Source organism: Borostomias antarcticus (assembly GCF_949987555.1).
Source record: "Borostomias antarcticus genome assembly, chromosome: 1".
Classification (NCBI taxonomy): Eukaryota; Metazoa; Chordata; class Actinopteri; order Stomiiformes; family Stomiidae; genus Borostomias; species Borostomias antarcticus.
Window position 1 is genome coordinate 18,143,805 of NC_140234.1, and position 22,326 is coordinate 18,166,130.

Genomic DNA, 22,326 nt, shown 5'->3' on the forward strand with positions numbered 1-22,326 from the left:
ATTCACATACAGCACAACAGAGATGAGAGATGGTTTTAATCCATTTTCCAGTGTAATCAGATTGTTTTGTAACTACCATTTGTAATATCGACTTTGTTTGCTAGAACCCACTGAAGAAAGGCTTGGCCTGAAAAGTTTGTGTGACAAATTAAAAAGATTGATTATTTGGAGTGCTGTCCTGAATTATTTCCCTTTTTCACTATATATTTTTTGCGGATTCAGCACCCACAGACACAACCGAGGGTTGAGCGCGTTTTTTGGTACTTTTCGTAATATCGACGACGTGACAGTTGTTATAAGATTAGAGTCTCATCTCGGCTTTTGGATTGGAACCTGCCATAACAGAGTTCACACACAGCAGTCTCTGTGGGCCTGGTACTGGTATAGTGCTTGACTTTCTTCAGGGGTCAAGTAGACAGTACAACGGTTCTATATTCAGAAATGGAGCACAGCAGTTTTCAATGGGCGGAGGACAATTTATACCTGGGTCAGTGCAGTCCAGTCTTTAACCATCACCCTGTTTAAGAAGCGTATATCATTTTGTAGGTCACTCCTTGAAGCTCACAGCAGGCCGGTAAATTGCCTCACTACTAAACAAAGTCCATTGCCATGGACACACTTTGTGAGTGCACAACAAACATTAGCCCAGAATGGAATCAACGACATCATTCATTCGGTGACTGTGTGTGTGTGTGTGCACGAGTGTGTATGTGTGTGTGTTCAGAAGGCCGTCTGTCTAACACTGGACATATGGGGCTTGTAAGAGCTGGAGGAATGTACCTCAGTCAGTTGTTAAAACGGCAAACCTCTTAGCGGTCACACACCCAGAAAATTAGGTTTTAGTTAAACAGGTTTGGTCCGGCAGACTGTTTTGGTATGGTGTCAGTCAATTATTTAATTCCTGGTGATGTTGGGTTACTTTGTCTCCCAGGCCCTTTTGAAAAACAACATAAACATGGCTTAGGCCAACGTGTTCCTAGGCTGATCTGGTGTGCATACTGTAGGAGATTCCTGTGTGGAGTGTGTGAGACATATGGAGAACCTGGTCCTGCCAACAGCAGTAGCTACAGAAACCTTACACTGTCAAAACACACAGCAGCCCGCACATGAAAACGCTCACACACACATACGCACACACAAACACACACACACACACACGCAGAGGCTATTTGACGTCCCTTCTTTTAATCTCTCTGTCAAAGATTCTCAACCCCTGCAGGGTTCAAGGGTCAAATTTCACCTTCACCTTCCCCAAGGCTCCTGCTCTGTCCCCTTCCCTAGATTTCTCATGGCTCTGTCTGTGTTATTAAACAAAGTTTGAGAGTTCGTACACCCAACCTCACTCCTCTCTCAACCCCTGAGAGGGGCTTTGATGAAATGAAGATTAGAAAACACGGCGAAATAAAAACAGACAGGTCATCCATCAGCCTTTCATCCGCCCCTCACTGCCGACCCCCCGCTTTTCTCCTGGAAGGGGAGCACACTCGGGCACAACCCTGGCAGAGGCCGCCGACAGACAGATTATTCTGCCCAGAGCTGCCGGGAGCAATAAGGAAGGCGGAGAGCAGAATGGGCCGGCTGCTTTTCCCCTCCACTTTCCAGCTTCATCATCATTGCCCCGGGGAGACGGACGGCTGTTTTCTTTGGCACGGCCTGCTTGGGACGGTAGCTGACGGCAGGCCCGGGGGTTGGAAACCAGCAGAGAGGGAGAGGGTGGGAGCGGGGGCAGGTGATGCGGCAGCGGGGGGCGGGGGGCAGGTGAGGGGGGCAGAGGGGGAGAGAGGGGCTGATGTGTGGGTAGGGAAGGGGTTAAGTGGAAAAACAGCAGTGGTGTTGAATTCTTCTACTTCTTCCTCTCATTCGATCATGGACAAGGTTAAGCATGTGTGTGTGTGTGTGTGTGTGTGTGTGTGTGTGTGTGTGTGTGTGTGTGTGTGTGTGTGTGTGTGTGTGTGTCTGTGTGTGTGGGGGTCTGTGTGTGGGTCTATGTGTGAGCAGGGTTCGGCTAGCGTGCAGACCCAGAGAGCGTGTCTCCTGTCTCCCGCTGTGGTAGCACACGTTCAGCTCAGCTCTCTGGCTCCTGAGGAGCCTATGTACCAGTCAGGGCCCCTCACGCGCCTGATCACCATGACGATCATGGGAAACACAAGACAGGTATAAAACAACAGCTCTCGACCCACTGAGCTCAACAGGAGCAGCAAGGGAAACAGACACACACACACACACACACACACTCTGACAGACAGACCGTATTAAGGAGTCAGAGCCAGTGTAGATATCTGGTGCCCTCTGTGGCCCTGGTGCAGGCCTAATCAGTGTTCGGTCTACTGACGCCGACCGAAAGGCTGGACAGAGGGATACGGACACCATTCAACTCGTTTTCGTTGTTTTCGTTGAATCGAATAGATTGTGAAACCTGGGAATGCAAACAAAATATACATGAATTTTCATCCTAACCAGCTACTGTGCATACTCAATAATTGAACACAATAATTGAACACAAAGCACAGTAATGTTACACGAAGCCCTAATCACATAACCGTGGCATCCCTCAAGTCCTGGCATCACACAATGAACCCATGCGCACAGTCTCCCACTTAAGTATGGTAAGCACCTAATCACAACCCCCAATATTCCTACGCATAACTGGTCACTAGACCCAACCAATTCCCACGCAGCCATTAAATATAACTCAAAATAATGTCAGTAATTATTAATTCCACATTTTTCCAACTTATTAGGCTAAACTATGCAGACCTAAACAACCCATCCTAACTGGACAGTACAATCAGACCCACACTGTAAACCCTGATGAGTTCAGTTTACTCAAATTTTTTGAAACTGATTACATCGAAACTTTTAAGTCAAAGTAGCATACTTGTTTTGAGTACTTTTTACTAGATAATTTTAAGTGAAACATTTTTTTTTTGAGTTAAGTCAACATTATTCGTCAAGTTATTTTTACTCAGTATTTTTGTGTTCAGAGTACTAATAAAAATCAAGTATGGACAAGTGTAAATAATGGTGTTACCTTAACATAAAAAATATAATTTGTCAGTAAGGTAATAGCCACTTTATGTTAACTCAACTTGATTAATTACCTTATACTTAAGTATTTAACTTAATTCTAACTCAAAACATGTCATGATCAGGAACCTAAAACATTTGTTGAAATATACATAAATTACATTTAGTACCTGTGACAAAAGTAAGAAAGATGAATATTTTAAAAATAGCTTACTTTTTTATTGTTACCAAAACAGTATAAGTAACATCATATACTGTACTGTTACACCAATAACGGTAACATAACATAACATAACACAACACACACACTCATTGAACAAGTCTCTCAGCAAATGCCAAAATAGGCCTGTAATACAAAACCCAGCAACTGCGAGAATGGAGACAACTAGTAACTGAACTAGAAAGATACAGGTCACTGTAGTACATGTCAGGAATTCAATCTCTAAATAACATATCAAGGCACATTTCTTACTTGGGCTAAACACACAGGTCACTGTATTGTATTTCTAAACATTATTTGAAGCATCTGTAGAACTGGAACAAACACAGCTGTGTATCCATTTGGAGCAGGTGTACATGACACTATATCTCAGATCTCAAGTAAAATTGTGTTTGTACAGAAGAAAAAGAAGAAACAATAATAAAAGTCATGGTCCATTGGAATTACTCCAATCCCAAAAGGCCATTCTTAAGACTGAGCACACTGGACTTCAGCTTTTAACATTTCAAGGCACATTTCTTACTTGGGCTAAACATACAGGTCACTGTCGTACATGTCAGGAATTCAGAGAGATAGATAGAGATCTCAGATAAAAGAGCAACCCTTGTACAAAAATAGAAAAAAGAGCTTAAAAAAAAATCCATCTTGCTATGGCTATGGTTTAGTTTTTTTTTAATTGTGTCAAGAACATTGTTGGAGCAGGTGTACAGGACACTATATCTCAGATCTCAAGTAAAATTGTGTTTGTACAGAAGAAAAAGAAGAAAAAAGAAGAAGCAGAAGAATAAAAGTCGTGGTCCATTGGAATTACTCCAATGCCAAAAGGTCATTCTTAAGACTGAGCACCCTGGGCTTCAGCTTACCGTCCTCCAGGCCCATCAAGACTTTCTGCGTAAAGTCAAATGTAATGGCCAAGTCTTTTGGGTAACTTAGATGCAGCACATACATCATTGCAAAAAGTGTAACAAATGCATCAGCAAATGTCAGCAACTCGACAACCATGTTACCTTCAAGCACAATGGTGCTCTTGTCTGGGCAGAGGAATGTGGCATCAGTTGAATTGGCGCTGGTCAAGAAGAGGCCAACCTGTATGTCATCAATGTCTGGTTGGTCAGACTGTGCTGCCTGCAGACAAGAAGAAAGAGGTTACCTTTGACCCCAGACTGCCACAGCTATTTCTTAAGTCTAACTGCTAGAAAATGCATGTGGCGTGTCAGAAAGCAAGCAAGCATCAAAAACTATAAAACAGCCACAGGGCACAGTACTTATGGAATTGAGATAGCATGTTTATTTCCTGTCCTACACTATTGGATGAACTGATTAAAACCAGGTCTGCCTGACTGCAACAGTCAAAACAATGATCAGGCACACCTGATTATAATCAATTCACCCAACAGTGTAAATAAAGATGCTGTCAAGTAGTGGAGCTGTGCAAGTAGTCTATTGTAAAACTTGCAGTGGTGCCACGCTAACCCATTCAATATCTCCCATTCAGTTCTATAGGCTGACTTTTACATTTGCATAAATAGGTCAAATCAAATTGTTTTCTGGAAACTCCTAACATAATCCTCTTTAGGGCATCCACTTCGACCAATTTTATGAGTTTTATCTATATTTACTGTAGCATTTGTAAATAATCTATTACGGGGCAGGCTCAGAGCGCGTCACCAGCACACTCCGACCTGCCGTCTATCTCAGCACGCTCTGCCAATCAGCACACCCGGGACTGACAAGCTGCCACCACTACAAGAGCCTCGCTGACCTGCCTACCGGTGCCAAGATGTACCCAACTCCGAGGTTTGTCACGTCTCCAGCCTTTCCCAAGCCTGATCGATTCTCAGCGTGTTCTTGTGTCTCATCCTCATCTGTGTTGTTTCCCTAAGGACCCCCAGCTCCTCCCGTGCCTCCTTCGTGCCCCTGCTCCCCTTGTGTTTGTCTCTGGGACCCCAGCTCCTCCTGTGCCTCCCGGACCCTCTGTCCCTCTCGTGTGCCTCTGGACTGAACTCCCCTGGACTCCACCCTTGCTTTTGTTTTGACCACCCCTCTGGATCCCGGACTCTACTCAGACGCCTGTGCACACACATTACAACACCCCGCCATTCATAGCCATACCGCACCACGCTTAATCGTCGCACCGACACATAGTCCCATTGCACCCACACATAGTTAATTACACACGCCACAAGCATCTAACCAAGCGCACCACACACCTTCCCGCATTCCCCTCCCCGTATCTCAATAAACATGCCTGTGTGCTACTCAGTTCCCCTGTCTCAGAGTTCGCCTTCTTGGGTCTCTCTGGTTGTACCGTTAACATAATCTAGTGTTAAAGGCATGTAAAGGTCAGCCTATGTAGAAGTGAATTGCACATTGTTACGCCTTTAACACCAGATTATTTACAAATGCTACAGTAAAATTTGAAAACATGAGTCTTAAACAAGATTATGATTAGCTTATAGCCTATAGGACTAAATGGGAGATACTGAATAGGAGTTAGTATTTCTAATATACAAAAATGTAACCTTGTTTTTCATAAGGTTTCCAGTAGAGCAGATCTCATACAGTGGACCTTATTGTCCAAATTAATAGAAAAAAAAACACAAACAAAAAGTATAGCAAGCCATGGTTCTAAAAATGTTGGTGCCTGGATCCCCAACTATAGTGACGAATGATACCTACAAATGTATTCATGCCTACCTCCCAGACCAAGGCTTTATTCATAGACACACAGTACACCCACTTCTGATCCACCACTGATATAACAAGCGCCAAGCACATTTGAGACCACGGCGCTTTGGCGCCCTCTAGGGCACTCGCATAGCGAGTAGTGAGTGACCGACTTTTATTTGTCAGCTCTAGACACGGCTAGCCTTGCTGTGCCTTGGTAAAAATGAGCAATTTCACAATACATGCTGTTACAGTATAACCAGTTGGCAGGTGCAGTGAAAAGTGAGGCCACTTACTTCCCATTTATTCAGAAAGCCAGAGTCATCGTCATGGAGATATGCAGGGAGAGCACGGAGGACAGCAGCGCGCCTGACATTCACGTCAACTTGTTCCTTGGGTCCAAGAACATACTTGCTTTACTATGACTGGTAAACAGCATAGTGTCCAGGAATTTACATCCAAACACCTTGGGCCTTTGTCTTTGTAATTTGTCACCTCCCCCCAAGTCCCCTGCAAAACCCAGTTTCAGTCTAATGTAAAACACCTCAGCTCTCCCTCTTTTGTAATTGTAAACACACTCTGCATAGCTCTGCCTCGCTCTTTTGTCCAAGTCAGAAAGGCCACACCTTGTCCTTCCTGCCCTGATTCAGACCTCTGTTTTCTTTGTTTTCTCATGTCACATGTTTTTACTCTTGGCCACGCCTGCCATTCATGTACAATGCAGTAGCCAATCACATCCTGGAAACACTGTACCTTTGTTTGGACTGTACATAAGCCACAGCCAGAAGTGACTGACTTCACTTCTCTGACTGAACCACCTTTGCTGCGTTTGTCAGGAAGTCCTTGCGCTCGTAATGATTTCATTCAATAAACCAGACTCAACCTTTTGAACGTATCTTGGTAAATCTTTGGACTATACAAGTCTAAAATAACTATCACAGTTTGGCGACGGGGATGGGATCACTGCCTGCGTTTGCTTCGGGATTCCAGTGGAGAGGACTGATCGGCAGACGTGTCGGTCCATATGGGCTTGGAAAATCAATTTTCTCTCTTGCGCCAGAGCGCTAGCCGAGATTATTTCCTCAGTTCTGCCACTGGATTCTTGAAAGCTCACAGGTACGTTTAAACGAACCCTCTTATGGGTTGAGTTGTATTTGCCTTGATTTGGTTCAGCTTGTTGGTCTGGATTGTTTGAAAACGGAAAACCCCAGCGTGGGTATTTAGTAAGTAACTATCTAAGGAGATGTGAACAGCAATAGATTTTATATCGTATTGTCTTTTGGCTTCGTCCTTGTTTCGTTACGAGGGTATCAGCTGTTCAAGTGAGAGTTTGGCACAGAACAGGTTTCCTTTTGGCCGGTCGCGGGAGAGTTTTTCAAGTGAGAGTTTGGCACAGAACAGGTTTCCTTTTGGCCGGTCGCGGGAGAGTATTAACCGAGAGCACGTTGAGAGAGTTTTTGCTCAATGGAGATGTAGCTACAGGGCGGAATTGAGAGTTTTGCAATCCGCGTTTTCTGGTAGAGATTTTGACCAGAGGGGCTGTACATATTTGGTAGGATCTAGACATCATGGTTTAGCCTGGACCAAATTGCTAGTGCAGCCGAGAGTGTTTTGTTGTAAACGTGGGCCTTTGTTTCATGTTTGTGGGTTAAGTCGTATATTAGTCGGTTTTGGTCGTCGTTTGGTCGTCCTTTGTTTGCGTTCCCGTGTGTCTGCTACGTTCTCTCTTGCATGTGCACGGGGGGTTGGTCGTCTTATGTGTTCACTGTTTGAGCCCCGGCTCTTGATTATTGTTTGTTATGCGCGCCATGGATCCAGGTAAAGTATTGTTTTGTACCCTTTTTAGACTGTTAAATTTCTGCTAGATTCCCAGTAGGCTAGCTAACTGGTTGCCTAGGAGACGCCGGAAAACAACTCCCGGTGATCCGCCTTGAGCCAGAGGGAGAACAAAGAGATTCCTGACTGAGTGAGTACTAAGCGAATTTAATGTCTTAATGTGTGTTTCTTTCGAAATTGTATTCTTTCCCGCCGTGAGTTAACTATAAGGTTTCCTTTCGTTGCTGTTTTGGGGTTTTTTAGGCTGCGTCGTGATTATTTGGGATTTGTTTCTTTAAATTTCCCCGCGCACAACCAAAGACCACATCCGGGTCATACATGCAACATTTTGGGATCACCACCAGGTGTCCCTGTAACACTAGTTATTAAGATATGCTAGAGGAGGTCACAGGATTCTACTGCTAGCCTGAGAAGATTGTTGCGCTGAAGCATTACTCTGCGAGCGTTTGTTGGCAGAATTTCGTTATGTGCTAAAGTATTTTCGATTTCTTACATCCACATCTGACATTTTAGTGTTAAATTCTAAGATTCGGGCTCAGCTAGAGGGTTAAGGGAAAAGCCTGTTGATTCTCTAGACTGGTCTGTTTTTAAGATTTGGGAGAGTAGAACGAGAGAGTTTTTTTTAGGTCAGGAAGGAAAGATAAGGAGATTCAGCAAACAGTCTCTCCGCCATTTCCCCAGCAGAATAACTCTGATTTAAAATTAGATTCCCCCCCTCGACTTGTTGCGCCATTAGCCACGCCCCTTCTTTCTACGAGGTATTTGTCCGAACAGGGCCGGAAGGAAGAGCCTCCGATTTTGAAGTCGAGCGCCACCTGCTGGACTTCCCTTGAATAACCCATAAGGGAGATTTTAACTAGCCAAGATTGAGAGATTTTTTTTAAGATAATGGTGGCAGGATGAAATAGATGTAGAGCCTTTGAGTCTTAAGTTGCTGTTAATGTTTCTGAGCAGATCTTTTAGGTAATAGTGGAGAACTCAAAAGTCTGACAGGGTTGAATAGGTGTTTGATTCAGGAGTTGGTTTCAATAGACAATGAATGGCCATAAGCTGTTCGTTTTATGCATTTCTACTGTATGAATTTCATTCATATAATGATAATGTGTTTTTGAGGAGTTGACTTTAGGCCTTCTCCTCTGCTATTGAACCCAGTCTGTGTTTTGAGTCTTAATTTTCAGGTGCTATGGACCCTGGGCGGCAGGTCTTTGACGAGCCTGGATCATGGGATCATGCCTTCCTGGGGACATTGGAACCTGCTGTTGGTCTGTTTTAACTGTTGTTTGTTTTGTCTCTCTTTCTGATATGTAGCTTAAGACATAAGGGTTGTTCATAATAGTGGGGGGAATAGATAAGGGTTGCTAGTGTCTTAATCTGAATGCAGCATCTCATAACCCAATTATATTGTTTAAATGGTTATGTTAAATATCTCATGTTTATAGTTTGAGGCACATTCATCGGGCCTGAGTGTTTTTTCTGAGTGGTTTTTTACAGACAACTGTCGTTCCGGGAGTGATGGGTGAATGCCGAACCAGGAGACGGGCACAGGACACCTGAGGTTACTGGCCTGTTTCCCTACAGATGGGCGATCTGGGGTTCGTGAGATGCAGACCAACGCCATGTCACCTACTCACTGTGAGCGACAGATAAGTATGAAACAGGAGCAGTGCCCAAATACTCTGTCCTCAAATGCAGAAGAGGGAGGTTTTAGATATACAAATTTTAGCTATACAAATGAAGCTTTGATGGAGTATTTTGATTAGTTAATTGTAAATGAAGCCAGTTCATTTTAGTGTCATTTTCTTTGACCCATCTCTATTTTATCCTGACTTCAGGGAATTTTTGCTTTCACCCTTAGGGGGTGTTGTTTTGTTGAGACGAGAATATAGCGTATTTTATTTTCATAAAATCGCAAGAGAACTGCTAGAGCCAAATCCAATTGCCTTGATCATGACTGGGGACTAAGCGTGTTGAAGTCATTCTAACACTGCCCCTGATGTCACTGTAGGCTACTGCAGACTGGCTCTAAATGACACTTGAACAGTCACCCTGTTTAAGTTTTCCGGACAGAATAACAACATTTTTTCCCCAAAGCAGGAGCTTGCGCTTAACCATGTTTCTGAGTATCTCCTACAGACTGTTGAATAACCGTTCCTGACCAAAGAAGGGAACAGGGAGACCAGACCAGAGGACTCTCTTTTGCTCTGTTTTGTCTCTGTTTGTCTCTCTCATCTGTGGATCCACAGACGGAGCACTTCATCAGCCTGTGCTGGAGGCGGGAGCGCCGAGGTGAGCCCTCCAGCAGCACGACCCGGGCCGGCCCTACGTGGAGCAGTACAGGGATGGACCGGGTTCAGTTCAAGAGCCTACATTTCTGACCTACAAGCATCTGCTCCACCTGCGGAGAAAAAGAAATGAAGGACTAAGTGCACATTTCCACCACCAAACTAACCTGTATCTAGGGCCTAATGACAAACCTGTACTACCTCGTTCATGTTTTCATTATGCTTTCAAACTAGCCCACGGGCCAGATCATGTTTCAAAAACAGGGGTGGCGGAAGATGTTAACAGATGTCTCCAACAGAGTGAGGACCGCCATTTCCTGAGGCTAAGGAGGGGTTCCTGCATCACATCTCTCCTGGGGATTGGGTCCTGGTCCACGACCACAGACGAAGGAGCTGGAACTCGCCGAGGTGGCTCGGGCCGTACCAGTTTCTACTCATCACGCAGACAGCGATCTGAAGAGGACTTCGTGGATCCATGCAAGCATTGCCGACGGGTCCAAGCAGCAGAGGACGGTCCACCAGGGGATCGCAAACACCAGGAGATCAGAATGCAGCTGAACCAGAGGGCTCAGAGGCCATAACCATGGGCCATCACACTGTCCTCTCCTCTGACGAGGAATCGGAGGAAAAATGACCTTGCTGGTCACCTCCTCACAAGATGCACACACGCACACACACCTGCACACACTAACATTGAACATAACTGATTCAATCAACGCGACATTGAAGTTGCGATCTAGAAGAGAAGACGCCTTGCATTCCCCAAATGACATTCTATTGCCCAAAAGAGAAGTGTCACCTAAATGACTGTTGGGATACACTGTGAACAAGAGTGACCTTGACAGACAGTCACCGCCACACTCTCCTCTCCTCTGATGAGTAATCGGACTGCACCTCTGATCGCACACACTGGAACCTACATTAAACATTCAGAGACGCACACATGGAATCTATGTTCCATAGGACATCACATGCGATTATTCACAAGAGTGAATGAACTTTGAAATAATCTGGAAAATATCATATTTGTTTACAAGAGTTGCAATTGCTGAAACATGAGTTGATAAATAAGTTTGGGTTTTTCCTCTAAATTGACCAAGAGGTTTTTTGCCCCTCTTACACTGGTAACCATTTTATCTTTTTTTTGCCTTGTTTAATCAAGTTTGTTTTTTGGTGAATGGTTGTCCACTCTTAGACTATAAATAGTATATAATCATGTCAATTTTTTATCTTGTTTCCTGTCAAATTTCTGAAGCAAGGGGTTTTGGTGTGTGATTTTGCACGTTGAGAGAAAATAATTAAAGTTTCCACCTAGTGGAGAGATTATTTCCTTTCCACATGTATAGCATAGCTGACTGTTTACACTGTGTTTGGATTTTATATTTTATTTTTGTGTGCCTGTTCAGGCACAAATGAGGGATTGTCCAGGAATTTACATCCAAACACCTTGGGCCTTTGTCTTTGTAATTTGTCACCTCCCCCCAAGTCCCCTGCAAAACCCAGTTTCAGTCTAATGTAAAACACCTCAGCTCTCCCTCTTTTGTAATTGTAAACACACTCTGCATAGCTCTGCCTCGCTCTTTTGTCCAAGTCAGAAAGGCCACACCTTGTCCTTCCTGCCCTGATTCAGACCTCTGTTTTCTTTGTTTTCTCATGTCACATGTTTTTACTCTTGGCCACGCCTGCCATTCATGTACAATGCAGTAGCCAATCACATCCTGGAAACACTGTACCTTTGTTTGGACTGTACATAAGCCACAGCCAGAAGTGACTGACTTCACTTCTCTGACTGAACCACCTTTGCTGCGTTTGTCAGGAAGTCCTTGCGCTCGTAATGATTTCATTCAATAAACCAGACTCAACCTTTTGAACGTATCTTGGTAAATCTTTGGACTATACAAGTCTAAAATAACTATCACAATAGCCACACAGAACACTATATTAAAACAAATAGCACTCCACTGTCTTCAGTGATACCCCAAAATATACTGTAGCATCATTATCAAGCAACACAAAGCATAACCAACTTACCTGCAGGTCATACATCCTAAAAATCTTCGGCTACTTTGCCTGTGCCTGCAGCTTTCCTCCTAAACAAGGTCAGAAGGCGAGGGGAATGTTGGTCAAGCTCAGCATAGAAGTGGTTCTTCAGGTTGGTGTTGGAGATTCTGTGGAACTCTGCACAGATCTGCAAAAAAAAAATATAACAAAGGAAAATAAGACAAACTGCAATTAAAAATGCCACACTAATGCAATACACTGATGTTCTACTATGGCCACTTGTCAGTCATAGTATTTATGGAGTAGTATAATATACATTTTGAGAAAAAAGTTCTCATGGACACTGCCACAAAAAATAATTATATTTAATACACCTGCTCAAGAAGGTGTAGTAAGAAAAATATTTTTTACCTGTGACTCAATTTTGAAGGCAGGCCAACGATCAAGGATCTCACTGACAAGTGGTGCATCGCTGATGACCTCTTTGCGCCGCAGGGCAAAGGTGGTCTGCATTAACTTACCTCTTGGGAAGTTTGGGAGGAAATTCACTTCCGCCCTCTTTGGCCTTTTTATGTTGGTGTGGGGAGCTTCTTTGTCTGGGTTATTTCTGCTCCTTTTCCCAGAGTTTACAGCTACCTCCTGAGCTCCTGCACGAGCTAACTTAGTGCGGAAGTTTCCCATCTTGTATTTCAGGCTATTTTTCCAACCATACTGTACCATCCAGTCTTGGAGCCTGGCTCTTTTAGACAAGGATGCTTAGTGATAAGTGCTTCTGAGACAGCTGAAACCTCCTTATCATTGGGGTATGCTTTAAAGCTATGCATTTTGGCAGCAAGGGTCTCAAGAATGTCATGCTTTTGTCCCCTAGATAACTTAAGATTTTTCCCTCTTATCTGATAATCATCATTTCCATCGTGGAGTATGAGTTCTACCTCATAAGAGAAAATGGGCACTGGAAAAACATCAGGCCATCTGTCAGCCCTGCCTGGAGTCATGGCATGAGACAAGATTATTGTATCATCTGAGGATGCTGAACTGGGACTACTCTCAGACCTGATCACTTTCAGCACAGCTTTCTGTGTAAGTTCCTGAATATCTAAAAGGGAACATAACTGGCCATCAAAATCTGGATCTTCGTATGATAGACTAAAGTCAAAGTCTAGATTAAACTTGTCTCTGATCCTAATTTTTAGCTCATCTACAGTTTCTGGACGTGAAGAAGAGTCATCTTCCTGACAATGTCTGTGGAGGTATGTACATGAAGTAGGAAGTTTTGAGCTGCCATTTCCTAAGAAGAAAAATATAAGAAAAAGAGAGAAATACTTCATGAGAACCATTCAGTTGAATAACACCATTCAGTTGGATAACACATCAGGATTGTGCTCAAAATAAATGCTCGCAATTTCCTTGACATTTTCAGTTTTGAATAAAAAATATAAGCTAGGTTACTGAACCAGATAAACATTGTAGAACTAAAAACATGCCAAATCTGCGTAGTCTTGGCTGACATTAAACCATCTGAACCATTACTGTCTACTGCTTCGATTCTCTTTCAGCTATCCTCTCAAAGTAAAGTATATATAGAGGCACAAACTCATAACCTATATTTTCTCCCTATTGTATCATTGTTTTGTACTGTATTGTTAAACACCTGTTCAGTTAATCTTTATAGGCCTGTTGTGTTAGCGGTGTCACTGATGGAAAAACAGAGGGGAGATTTTCTTCACTCTTTCAAGGGACTGTCTAGGTTCCCACTTCTCAATACATTACACTACATTTATATACATTAATCCTGCATGTCCCTGATCAAAATAAACCACTTTTGCGTTAACATCAAACGTCCATCAATACTGTATGCTGTGAGGCTTACTGTGTCATTTAAGTGTGATGGCTGGTGAACAGAGTAGTTGCCGGTGGATATCAGCTCATATGACCTCAGATGCTCACTGTACCAGCACTCATAGTTCCTGCAATGAAAGTTAACAGAGTTGTTCACAATCAGTACATGTTCAATTTTGCTGAATTGTGGAAGTCCTCCACTTTGGCCTGCAGAAACAAACATTCCATTTGCAAACTCTGTGCCATTTATGGAGACCTTTGATGTACTGTATATGTTTGGACTGTCTGTCTTTGTCTCTATGAAGTCTCTGGCCACTTGTGGCAGTGAGGTCACTTGGACAGAGGTGACACTTGAGGCTTGAGTGTGGGGTTTGAAAAATGATGGCGCACTGAGGTGATATGCCATCATGTGCTGGTGCCTGGTTGCAAGTGTTTTCAAGACATTCTTGAAATTGTGTGTGTCATGCACCACCCTTTTAAAAAAGCGATGTTTTCCCTCAAACCTCATGGTCCACAGGTGGACAAGTGGTCCAAAACGCCTCGTCAGTTCTGGGTAGTGCTCAATGTAATGATGTTTGGGTCTGAGCTTAAAGTCTGGAAACTTTGCTCGAAGACCCTGTCTGTGATCACTGATTTTACTCTGCATGTAATGGATGGATTCCTCTGTGAAAGATGTGGACAACACCAGCTGCACTATTTCCTTCAGGTCCATCAATATAGCCCATGTTTCATCTCCTTTGGGAACTTCCTACCATAAGAGGCAATAACCTCAGAAGAGTGGCATTCTCATGCCCATTCCCACCAATGCTTTCTTTGGCTGCAAAGCTTTTTGGGATTGGTTGTGGTTTATCAACCCGATCAGAGTGCTGATATGGAAATGTGTGAATCTTTGAGTTAAGATATTCAAGAGTGAAGTACTTCAGCCGAACCATCTCACGAATGCACAAGGCCAACTCAACTGGCACGATACCCTCAAAAAGGTCATGAAGGATATCTGGCGGGAAACCAGAAACAGGGTGAAAATGCTGCAGTGTCTTACCGAGCGTGCACTCATCCTTAACACCTTGAGATGTCACCTCTCCTTGTGCAACATTCTGTACATCAAGATCATGGCTGGCCCTCGTTCTCATGCTAAACTCTCCTTCAGAAACTTCTCTGGACTGTATCTGGTCTTTAGGACAGCAACCAAATCTGCAGACATACGCTGCTCTGAAAGACTGTACAAAGCCTGCAAGACCATGGGCAGCCAAGTTATCAGCTGCAACACACATGACAGTGCTCTTCACACATTGGCCGAGTGCTTCAAGAAAAATGCCATCCTGCTCAAGAGTCTGCAAGTCTATCAACAAAGGTGAAAGAACACTTTCATAACCACAACTCTGCAGTCGGTACTTTGCACAGCAGAGCTAGCTGTATTACATGAAGGCTAGACCTATACATACTGGGTACATTAGCTAGCAACCAGTACACTGCACAAAGCTTGTGGATCTTCCTGGATGTACCTAATGGGTTAGCTAGTTCAATGTCATCCACATACAAAATCAGTGACAACTTCATCTCACCCATCTCACCTGCTGTTGACAACAATGCATTTTCTTTGAAATATGTTCCATATTCATGGGACATGTACATTCCAGGTGGCGATGGTTTAGCTTCTTGAATCTTGTCAAGAACATCTGTATTTCTAAACATTGTTTGAAGCATCTGTAGAACTGGAACATACACTGCTGTGTGTCCAGTGGAATCCATGGCATACTCTACTGGCATTACCAGCGGGTAGTTACTCCTCACAAATGTTTTCCCACAAATGTTTTCCTCCTCTTAGCAGTGGACAACTCTGCACCTTCAGCAGTAGCGCTGGCAAAAACATTACATTTCATGATTTGCGACAAACTTTCAATTATGTCTTGTGTCGCCATGTCTGATACATGCAGAACACTGTGCATTTTCAAGAACAAAGAAGCCAAGTTGTTTCTCAATTTCACTTCCAGCTCACCAGTGTCATATCCAGACTCAGAAGTGTCTTGAGCTGGATGCTCAAGAGTGTAATCATCCTGAGAGGGACCTGCCTCATCAGACTCTGATTCTACGTTATGAGCTGGCTGGCGGTCAGGTTCCGTGAAGACAATCTCTGTCTTAAAATCTGACACCTCACAGTCTAGATCATGATATCTACTTTTGTGGGTATTGAAGAAGCTATACACATTAGTACGGTACTGACAATCTTTGAATGGACAACCCACTGTTTCATGTTGTTTTAAGTGTGCTCTTAAATAACTAAGAAGAGTTTTGTTATTAAAAGGTTGTCTGAATTGACACACCGCACAAACAAACGACACACCTCCCAACTGATTATCATTTTGCACTGTCTCAGTATGTAACCGATTTAAGTGAATTTTTAAGACATTTACTGTTTGAAATGTGCAAACAGTTTTCATACAGACAAGGTAATTGACTTACTGAGGAGTAATTGCTATGATGCAAACGATAATGTTCAAGCAGCTGTGCCCTTTTATCACTGGTGGATGCACAAAGTTTACACCTCCAAGCCATTGGAAAACCAAAATGGTTTCAGGTACTGCACTTGCTGGCCTACAGAGTGAAAACCTAGACAATGAAAGGTTTTTATGTTCTGCCTTACCAAACTGAAGAACCTGTACATCAGCTAGTTGCTTCAATTTCAGACAGTTGCTTCAGTCTCAGCCTGCAGAAACAGGAAATTGAAAAATTTGACAGGCTGCAATCTTTACAAAACCACAGCAAAATATCAGAGCAGCATTGAATGCTTCAGCTGAATATAGTTGAACACAAACTGTACAGAACATGTGAACAGTATTGCATTAAATTAAGGTAAAATTAGAGGACTAATTTAGACGCACATCAGTTATATTATATCGCCCAGCAGACATACAGAACACATGATACGCTACACCGTACACTAACAGTTAGATGTAGCTAGACTAGATATAGCCTTACTCCATTACCCTTAATTAGGTCAAATTTAGCCTACTACTGAACCATGCCCGGGCAGATTAAGAATGCAGCCATGTGTCACATCGTGCCATTATATGGTTCTGTAGGCTAGATATAACCATATTCCAATAGCCTTAATTAGGTCAAATTTAGCCTACTGCAAAACATTTCACTTGAACCTGATGCCCAGGCAGATTAAGAATGCAGCCATGCGTCACATTGCGCCATTTTATTCTAAAAAAGAACTTTGAGGTGCTTTTAAAGTGTGTGCTAAATAGGCTAACTAACAGCTAACAGACATAGGTTACCTGTAATATTAGCAAATATTACATAGAAGCCCTCGCATAGCTAACGTTAAATAGAAGGCATCACTCTTTATCTTGATAGCTTGTGGCTAACTAGCTAGCTAGCTGGCTTATGTCAAGAATGTGCACTGGCTTGCCAAACGTTAGTCTAGCCACCCTGCCTGGTCGATTTCTGCCATAGGGTAACATTAGCTAACGTTAGTGACTGAGCCTAGTCAGAAAGTGCTCACGCTCGGAGCGGCTAACGTTAGGTTGGTTAGCTACCTATCTAGCTAACTCTTCATTTGGGACATGAAATACAATGACCATATTATGTTCTAATTCTAAACAAATTAATAACTCACCAGATTAGGGCGACTAAGGAGCAGATGAGCAGAATGGCGGTTAAAGCCAGCAACACAGTGGTAATCGTTGACTGATCAGCTCGAAGAGACGGTGACATGCCAAAGCACTTGATTCCTTTATGAAGCAGATTCACCAGAGAAAAAATGAAGCCTATCGATTTTTAAGCTGCTGATAATGTCCAAGTTGTTAACATTTAAAATGTAAAATGTTCTTTTGTCGCTTGACCTCACAGCCTTTTCGGTGCTTGATGGCGCCTTTTCAGTTGGGCAAGAAGAAGCAAGCATGTACGAATGTGCATGCATGACATCACACGTAAACGTCTTGCTGTAAAATTATTGAGTACAGTACACAATAATACACCATTATACACCATAATGGTTAAGTGCTGTACACTTAAAATTAAAAATGTGCCCAAATAACTCAAATAAATTGTGGTGAATTAGCCGTTTTAAATGTGTGAGTTAATGCAACTCACACTGTTCTTTGACAAAACTTTACTGTTCGGTCTTACAGTGCAGCTGATGAGACAGGTCAGGGCTAGTGGAGGGCAGGACATCTAACTGACTCATAGGTCCTCACACCTTCCTCTCAACTGCTATGAAAAGGAGACAGGAAGCAAGGTATCAAGTACAAACCTTTGGGATATAGCCTATAATAGCCCTGTCCACTCTTCATCCTTTTCGTATGGGTTTGATGTATATCCTCTCCCCCCCAGGCTTGGGGCCAAGGGGCTATCCTTTTACCACCCAGGCTGGTGAGGGGTCACCCAGGCTATATATCCGGGCACACCTCCAGGAGCCATGTCACTGTTTCGTCATCCATGACCGTCAGGCCAAGCATTCCGTTGGGTGTCCGATATATCGGACAGTCCTGGATGATGTGGTCTGCGGTTTATTCCTCAGCACCACACTCGCATGCCACACAGGATACCAAGCCCCATCTGTGCATCGATGAGCGGAAGCATCCGAGGCCGGTCCGGAGGTGATTAAGCCTCACCCACGCTGGCAAGATGTGCTGTGGTTCCTGTGCGGCGGAGGCCAGCGGGCTGGGTGCCTGCAAGGATGGGAAGGTTGTCCACAGGAGTGGAACGCAGGCATCCTGTCACGATGCGCAAGGCTTTGTTGATAGGCGAGTCGATGAGGCGGGTGTGAGCGCTGCGGCAGCAAACTGGTGCGCAATATTCACTGGTCCAGTAGACCAGGGCTAGGGCTGCCGTATACGCAGTGTTTTTGTTCCGGCGCCCCAACCTGATCGGACCAGTCGCCTCATCAACGTCACATGAGCTGTTAACTTCTTGCGCAGTGACTCGAGGTGTCGGTGGAACGTGAGCGACCTGTCCAATGTCACGGCATGGCATGGCAGGAGTGTTCCATCGATGAGCACTCGGAGCTCACGTTTGGCTTCCTTGTTAAGGTGGAAGGCCGCCGACAACGTCTTTGCCCCACTGAGCTTCAATCTCCATTTCCGGAGGTATGCCGCTAGTGTCTGCATGTCCTGTCCTAGCCTTGTGTTATCTGGGTTTATCCATTACCTTTGTCCAGAAACAGAAGTTGAACCAATTGCAGCAAAATAGCTAACGTTACAGGAATCATCATTGCTACTGACCACTACCATTAATGTTATGGAAGCTGCTGTTAGTTGTTGCGAGCTCATGAGCTAACTGGCTATCCTGCTCTTATTGTGCTGGATTAGCATTGGAAGCATTGGAACTGATGTGTCCAGGCAACAAGACCTATCTTAATTTATCAGACATTATTTCATGTAATTTCAATTCACAGCTATTTCAGTGGCATGACTAGCTTCCGTCCTACCAGTTCTGAACAGAAACAAGCCAGCCACGCACATAAGCCAGGCTTGACCTGGCCTGGTTAACATACTTGCTCTCCTGCTATGGAAGCCTATATATTTAGCATATATCTAGCATATTTAACTGTTTCTAACACTAGATTTGTGCATTGTATGTTTAGCTCTAATGTTTGATAATTCATTTGAATTCTGCTTCAAATCTTTACAAAAGTAAAGACAGAATAGGTTTTGGGAGTTTGGTCACCACCAACAGACAAAAATGAAACCACAAAAGAGGTCAAATGAGAAAAAGAAAAAAATACAAAAAGGGAACCATAAACAAGTTGTGAAGAGAGGGCGTAACAGTCATGACTTATTTTTTATGTCGATGAACATCACACAAATACATTGAGTGTATTATTAGCAAGGCTCATGTCAGAGCAAGACTGACAGATTTGAGCAGTATACCCACTTCTTTGACAGAGTATACCCATTTCTTTAGTCAAAGTAGCCTATATCTGTGTTTTTAGTGACAACTACCCCTGCTGATTAGTCAACATCAAGCAGGCAAACAGGAAACCACAAACACAGTGTAAAGAGAGGGTGTGTCAGCCATGAGCAAATATATAATACAGTATGTTAGTGGGGTCTCATGTCTCATAGTCTCATGTCATAGCAAGACATAGATCTGATCTTTTATCCTCAGATTAGGCCTATTATATATATATATATATATATATATATATATATTAATTTGTGTTAATGCTTACCACAAACCTTGTCAACAACTTCATAAGTAAGTCTTTTTTATTTCTTACTACCAGACTACCAGCATTTATTTCATTTGCAAAATTATGTCATTGTATGTGTTTATCAAATTTTATATTTTGTGTTTGATATATTTTGCTAATTTCTGATGCTTTAGGTTGCTGCATATAGCATGTTGATACATATGACACAGCTGCCTTTCAGTGACATCCACATTGAACAATTCTTCTTGCTCATTTGCAGATTCCACTAAATCAGCTGCAATGACATCTCGTCCTGATCTGAACTGTGGTCTCAATGAAGATGCCATGCGTGTAGCTATATCAAGCCTGTCCTTCATCTTGCTCCTCCCTGCCCTTGTCCTCAATGGAGTGGCAGTCTGGGTGTCTCTGCACCTACGGTCCACCTCCACCTTCATGGTTTACCTGAAGAACCTTCTGGCTGCCGACCTTCTCATGACTTTGATCATTCCTCTGAGAGCTGCCAGCGAACTTCCTGGCAGTTCTTTGGTTTTGAAAGCCTTGGCCTGTCGCTGCTTCTCCACCATTTTCTACTGCTGCATGTACATTAGTATCATCCTTCTGGGGCTCATCAGTCTGGACCGCTTCTTCAAGATCGTCAGGCCCGGCGGAAGATTGTTGGGTCAGAACCTGGTCGTCTGCAAAGTGCTCTCTGTATGCATTTGGGTTTTCTACCTGTGCTCACATGTACTCCCGACCATAATCCTGACTGATCACGATCCTTCGAATAAGACAGGGGAATTCTGTATGAATATGAAGAACGAAGCTGGGTTGCAACTGCACAAAACTCTGGTGGCCCTAAACAATGCTATTTTTTGGGCTGTGTTTATTCTCATTGGCTTTTGCTACTTGTTCATAGGCAGGAAGGTTTACCAGTCCTATCAAAAGTCTGGGAGTAGTAATGATCAGGGAATACGTAAGGTTAATTTCCGTGTTTTTGTGATTCTGAAACTTTACTTGTTGTGTTTTGTTCCCTTTCACATCACACGTATCTCCTACTTTAAAGTTCAAGTAGACCAAATGCACAGTTGCAAGAAGATTGTCTTGCGCATAGTTAAAGACCTCACCTTGTTCCTGGCAACCACCAACATCTGTCTGGACCCTCTCATCTACTTTCTCCTTTGCAAGGCTTTCAGAGAGAAGCTATGTGAGATAAACCCACTCAGGAGCAGCTTCATTTACCAATCCTCGCCAAACAACAATGAAACCAATTAGTAACCTGCCTGATTTTAAACCTGCCATATCCTAACTCAGCTCGGTTTTGTTCTGTCCTCTCCTCTCCATTGTTTGGTGACAGTAATGTATTCTTTCTGTGGATTACAGTTGGTCCTATTGACTTAACATGAAAATATGGCTGGTATGCATACATTGATAGTAATGTTATCTCTGTGCTTTGATCTGTTACTGTAGACTTAGCATTTTAGACTTTTTAGCATTTGATGCATTGTGAATTCATACATGGTAGCACATGTACTGTAGTAATACTTCAGTTGACGCTTAATACAGGTCTTAAGAAACCATTTGTTAATCATTAGTAAAGTGTTTTTCAAGGATTGATCTAAAGCAGACACTATCTATACTTAATAGACATTTATAAATGATGAATGTTTTTGGCATGTGGCCCAACACAAGGAAAGTTTCCTTTCTTTATTGCTTTACAGTACATGTAGCTTTTGTTGTGTGATTAAGCCTGCAATACTGGAATCTTTAGACATGTGTTTGTCGTTTGTTGAGTAAAATATATTGTATGTTGTTACGTCTGGAGTATGGTGTGTGGATGTGGTACGGAGTTTACACTATTAGCTGCCATGCTGGTACAATGTTTTGCCCTCCAGGGCAATCAAATTAGTTTTGTGGCATGGCCTCTTCATTTCTTGTGAGCAATTATGATTGACTACAGCTGGTGACTTCACTGGGCCTATTTAAATAGGGCTCATTTGATACAACCATTAGACTCGGCCACAAACGCTATGGTGACGCTATGGTATGCTGACTTGACAAGTCAGGAAAGCCACTTGGAGCCATTTCAAAGCAGCTACAGGTCCCAAGATCAACTATACTAGCTAACTAGTTTACTGTAACGTTACAGTAACGAGCTCAACTGACTAACACTACGTTAGGGAATATTCAGCAAATATTCATGCCTGTTTCAGTTTTTTATTTGATCCCTTTTGATTAGTGCTAGTAGCCATGCAAACTGCTTTGCAGATCATCGGATTACGGTGTTGTGTTAACGTTAACCATCTGAGCCACGGGCC

At 43.2% G+C, this 22,326-nt stretch overlaps 1 protein-coding gene across 1 annotated transcript; it reads left to right on the top strand.

The window, feature by feature from the left end:
* Positions 1-20,356: 20,356 nt before the first annotated feature.
* Positions 20,357-21,283, top strand: LOC311314449 (P2Y purinoceptor 13-like; the record flags this gene model as incomplete). The annotated part of the gene is made up of 2 exons (XM_084444804.1): positions 20,357-20,690; positions 21,075-21,283. 2 exons carry the CDS (start codon positions 20,357-20,359, stop codon positions 21,281-21,283), a joined length of 543 nt encoding a protein of 180 aa, XP_084300930.1.
* Positions 21,284-22,326: the final 1,043 nt, after the last annotated feature.